The following is a 4,986-nucleotide window of genomic DNA, read 5'->3' on the forward strand; positions in this document are numbered from 1 at the left end:
AGGCGGCTCGGTGGCGACGTGCGCGCGCGGTCGTGCCTGGTCGGAGGAATAGGGGGAAGGCAACTTGGGGCGGGGAGCTGGGCTAGGCCGGCTGGTGGGCTAAGGCCCAAGGGCAAGGGGGGCCTTTTATCTTTTTCTTTTTTTGTTTTACTTTTTATCTTTTCTTTTTTCCATTTTATTTTTTAACAAAATAGTTTTATAAAATATGAAACTTTCACCTAAAATAGTTTTATAAATTACGCCACTGTCACATTAGGTTTATGATGGAAAATAAAATACTTTGCAAATTTTATTATTTAAAAAGCATTTAAATAATTGCTTTAGCCCTTGTTTTATTTATTTTAGGGCATTTAAAAACTTTATAAAAATGTTGGTTCACCATCATAATTAGTTATGCCACATTATGAACATTTTAGTTTTCATGTTTGTGAATTTCTTTATTTCACTTATAATTTGAATTTGAATTCAAAGTGGAATTTGAAATGAGATATGAGACAGAATGATCAAGCAATGTTTTAGAAAAATGATTTAGCTTAATCACAGGGGTTACTGTAGCTCAAAATATAGGGGTGTTACATGCTCCTAAGGACCAGCGCCCTGGAGCTGCAGTCGTTGCCTTTGAATCCTTGAATAAATCTGAAGAACCAGACATCAAATATTGCCGTTGCGTACGCACAACAAGAAACCCTAACCTTGCCGCCACAGGGAGTTGAAAGAAATCTACGCCGGAGCTCCGTCTAATTCGTCCCAACAGACAAACTTGAGGAGGAGGATCGAAGCCCGAAAGACTGACTCAAAAAATGAGCGCTGTTATCCATCCAAACGCCGCCCTAGTGAGGACTAAAATCCTACCTATCTACTAGGAGGAGCCGAGGCACCAGGAATCTCCTCCCCGCCACCGGCCGCCGAAGCGGCAGGCGGAGGGGAGGCGAATCCACAGGCTCGCTGCCAGAGATCGAGAGGAGGAAGACTTTCCCAAGCCACCCTGGGAGAGAGGAAAGAAAAGCCGAATTCCATTGTAGCTTTCTTATACTGATTTTGTACTATCTAGAGTTCACTGGAGCTTTCATGGGTTTCAAAAAGCTTACTTCGTTGAGGCGGAGACCTAGAGTCAACATCAAGCTATGCTATGCTCATGAAGCGGCGACAGTGGATGTAGGAGAAAAAGATTTAGGCACTCGATTTTGAATGTTTTCCTATTTTTCCGTAAGGGTGTGTTTGTAAGGACTTAGACCTCATGCGAAAGGCAGCGCCGACATTACCTACTCCTTGTTTCTTGCACTTAGGACGTGTACAATAGTTCTATCTTAGAAATGTCAGATAGGAGAAATGATTAGGTGAAGGAGAGAGACCATGAAAAAAAGTTTGTCTTCTCTTAATTAAGAGATGACCTCTTAGCACAATTTCTCTCACCACATACTTAGGGATATCAAGAATGTACATATGTTTTTATTGTCTTAGGGCATGTGCAGTGGTTTACAAGATAGTTTTATCTTAAACCTTGTATGTGATTTGAATATAACAATAAAAACATGTCTACAATGGATTATCTCTTAGTCTTATCTTCAATAACTAGTTATTCCTAAAAATCCGGTGAGACAAATTGTGCTTAGAGATCATTTCTAAAGAAGACAAGTCTTTTCTTATAATTTCTCTCTCCTCCACATTGGTTTTATCAACTACTGTACTGTACACGATCCCTCTCCGAGCATTCTTTTCCCCCTTTTCACCAAGTTCCCCTCTACAACACATTGACAATTTTGTTCTGTCAGGTAGAACGGCTCATCATGGACAAGTTGCCTAACGAACAATCTTTACCCACATCCGACAACATTCGCTCATAGCGAAAGGTCGCACTTGTATAGACATTATTGACTTATAGCACAATTCTGAAGCGTACAAAATAAGGCCACAGTGCGGCTGCTCCATGCCGAACCCATTTTTGCCACTTCCACAAGTTCAGGGACACCTTCACAGATTACATACACAGAGATGAGAGCTACACGAGTCAAAAACTCCACACGACCAGCAACAATGCAACGAACAACAAATCCACCAACTATACATACGGCGGTTGGTTCACTGCGGAACATCATCGGATGGGCTGTCTCTACTTACTGGCCGTCCGAGCGTGTGCCTTTGTAGCGACAGTGTCAGAAGAACCGCCTCTTCAGGTTCCTGGCCGTTGCTTGGTAGGAGCTCATGAGGAGCCCAACGCCTATACCAACTCCAACACAGACTCCCAGGCCAATCCCGACGCCAACCCTAACACCAGCGTTGAACCATGTGAGTTGCCCGTCGTCGTCATCAGAGTACCATCCTTCAGGGTATGCCCTGGTTCCCATGTTCAAGTCACTCTCGTCTTCATCACACATAGCCTGCCAAAGAGACACTAATTAACTAACAGAAAATTTAGGGGTTCAATAAATAAGAAACCAAGATTCACCCCATGCATGCTGTTCCAACTGAAGTGTGACAAAGCAAATACCCCAAGATAATGTCAGTAAAAGACATGGCATCAAACGTTGTAATACCCTGACTTAGCAACAATTTCCCACTGTCCCTGAACCTTGAACACAACAAGATTATCTGAAACAGCAAGATTAAAACAAAAACTCATGGAACCTAATACCTGTGACCTCACAGTGACAGGCTCAAACGAATCATCAAAGGAAACACTGCGAAAAATTTACCAAGAGACGGCTGGAAAGTAGACCTAAGCTAACAGGTGTAGTTCACCGTGCTTTGAAGTTTCAAACCCTTATTAACATATGACATGAGTCTGGTTGCAAAGTGAATGTGGCCACCTTTGTTGCATCATTAGGTAATATCATAACATAAGAATACCTGCTTGATCCAATTTTGAAGAGGGGGCACATAGCAATCAGGCTACTAAAGGATAATAGCAGCATCCCTACACCACCAGTTCCTATCTTACTACATAATATGCCGCTTGATAATCCTTTTAAGATGAGATCTACATGTATGATCTAATGCATGATCACATGGCAAAAAGATTAAGTTACGTTCAACTTTATAATACTCCAAGCTACACTAGCCAACACAGAAATAAATAATAGACTATGTGGCTAGGATTTCCATCCATATACTCCCCCCGTTCCTAAATATAAGTCTTATAAGAGATTCCATTATGGACTACATACGAAGCAAAATGAATGAATCTACACTCTAAAATATGTCTATATACAACCGTATGTAGTTTGTAGTGGAATCTCTAAAAAGACTTATATTTAGGAACGGAGGGAGTAGAATATATTTATCAAATGTACCGACAACACTAATACTAAAAATAATAATCAACATGACACTTCTAAATATTGTTTTATAAATCTACAAGAGTACTTTGCAACAATAGGCAATATAAATTCAAAAGTCTAGTAAAAGACATTTTTACCAGAATACCAGTCATAATCAGTTAACAACAGAAAGTTACAGGGAGGGCGTAACATCTAAAGCAGCTTTCCCATTTTCGGGCGTAGAGAGAGCACAGTTGGCGACAAATGTTTGCTGAAAAGCAGGGCAAATTCGCAACCACAAACACCCTGAACGAGCAAAGCAGTTACAATAACGAGACACTACTATATCTATGTGATAAAATCATAAAAGTGAGACTGGGGCTATGCCCCCAAATGCTAGAGCACTAGTACATGCATATATAGGAAGAACTGGAAGAGAAGTCCACACATAATCTGGCTATCAGAGCATTTGCCTGTCACCTGGCGCCAATCAATAGTTCAAACAAGCAGGCACACAACCACATTCTGCAGCCTATGCATATACTACTCCCTCCGTCCCATAATATAAGAACGTTTTTGGCACTACACTAGTGTAAAAAACGCTCTTATATTATGGGACGGAGGGAGTACATTATTAGGATCCCTTTTTGTTGCCACAATTGTTCATATAGCAAAGCTACATCCCTTGTAGGTCGCACTAATCAGTAAGATGGAACAACTAATGCTGTCGAATTTTGATCAACTCACCGCCAAAGGCGCTGATCGCCGGCGAACCAACCCGCCAGCAGCCTCTTCCGGGGTGGCCAGCCGCAGGGCTCGCGTGAGAACGGCGGGTTCGCCTGCACAGTACCCGGCAACATAGACCTCAAAGGCCGAGGCTGAGGCCACCGCTGCATCGGCGGGGACGCAGTCGATCGCCCAGGCAGGGGAATCGGCCTTGGCGTCAGGGCACCGTCGAAGGGTGCCTCGGAGGAGGGCGGCGTCGCGGTGGTCTGCAACCTCGAAGGAGGCGTCGGGTGGGGGGAGGCGCGCGGCCGCGGTGGAGACGTAGGTGGCCTCGCCAGAGACTGGGTCGCGGCGGTCGAGGCGGAGAGGGAGCGAGGAGGGGGAGGCCTCGGCCCCGGCGTGGTGGATGGCCAGCGAGAGCCGTGGCGGGGCGGCAGCTCCGGAGCCGCGGGGCGATAGGCGCACGTAGAAGAGGCGGACCTCGAGAAAGCCGCCGGCGTCCGACGCCGGCTGGTCCATGCGCGCTGCGCGAGGTGGGAGGCGTGGAATTAGCTTAGGGTTCCGCCATTGGAAAGCTTAAAGGTGGAGACGGATACGGTTAATCGATTTTGAGATTACAGAAAGCAATTACAGTTTTGCTATTTCACATGGAGTACTTATCTTACATCTAAGTCCAAAACTGTTGGATTTAGATGTGATCTCTCCTTAGTTTTTCTTTTTTTAATCAGTAATTCTTTTTAGATGAATTTTTTGATCGCTAGGGACGCGTTTGGTGGCTGCATACAGCTCAACCAGGGTTGGGCGGGATGAAAATGGATCGTTTGGTTGCCTGCAGGCCGGCCTGACTCGCATCTGCACGGAACTTAAAGCACCCCAGAGCCTGGCTTGCTGGGAGCGCTCGAATCGGCCGCTTCCAGCGAGTCAAGCTAAGTGGGGCGAAAAACGAAAACGCGGCGTAGGGCGGCGCGGTGCAGGGGCATGCCGGCGGAGATGGCGGGAGGGG

At 45.2% G+C, this 4,986-nt stretch overlaps 1 protein-coding gene across 1 annotated transcript; it reads right to left on the reverse strand.

Annotated features, from left to right (window-relative positions):
- Nucleotides 1-1,813: 1,813 nt before the first annotated feature.
- On the reverse strand, nucleotides 1,814-4,615 carry LOC123167672 (uncharacterized protein At1g01500). Its single transcript, XM_044585528.1, has 2 exons — nucleotides 4,005-4,615; nucleotides 1,814-2,378 (listed from the first exon to the last, which is right to left on the reverse strand). Exons 1-2 carry the CDS (start codon nucleotides 4,500-4,502, stop codon nucleotides 2,154-2,156), a joined length of 723 nt encoding a protein of 240 aa, XP_044441463.1. The 5' UTR covers nucleotides 4,503-4,615; the 3' UTR covers nucleotides 1,814-2,153.
- Nucleotides 4,616-4,986: the final 371 nt, after the last annotated feature.

The sequence above is a fragment of the Triticum aestivum genome, chromosome 7D, assembly GCF_018294505.1.
Source record: "Triticum aestivum cultivar Chinese Spring chromosome 7D, IWGSC CS RefSeq v2.1, whole genome shotgun sequence".
In the NCBI taxonomy this organism is placed as follows: Eukaryota; Viridiplantae; Streptophyta; class Magnoliopsida; order Poales; family Poaceae; genus Triticum; species Triticum aestivum.

What these genes read in the sequence shown, in the direction of transcription:
- LOC123167672 (XM_044585528.1), bottom strand. Translation starts at nt 4,502, where the DNA reads ATGGACCAGCCGGCGTCGGACGCCGGCGGCTTTCTCGAGGTCCGCCTC. An exon ending in GGCGATCAGCGCCTTTGGCG is followed by an intron (nt 2,379 to 4,004) that starts GTGAGTTGATCA and finishes TCTCTTTGGCAG; the next exon opens with GCTATGTGTGATGAAGACGA.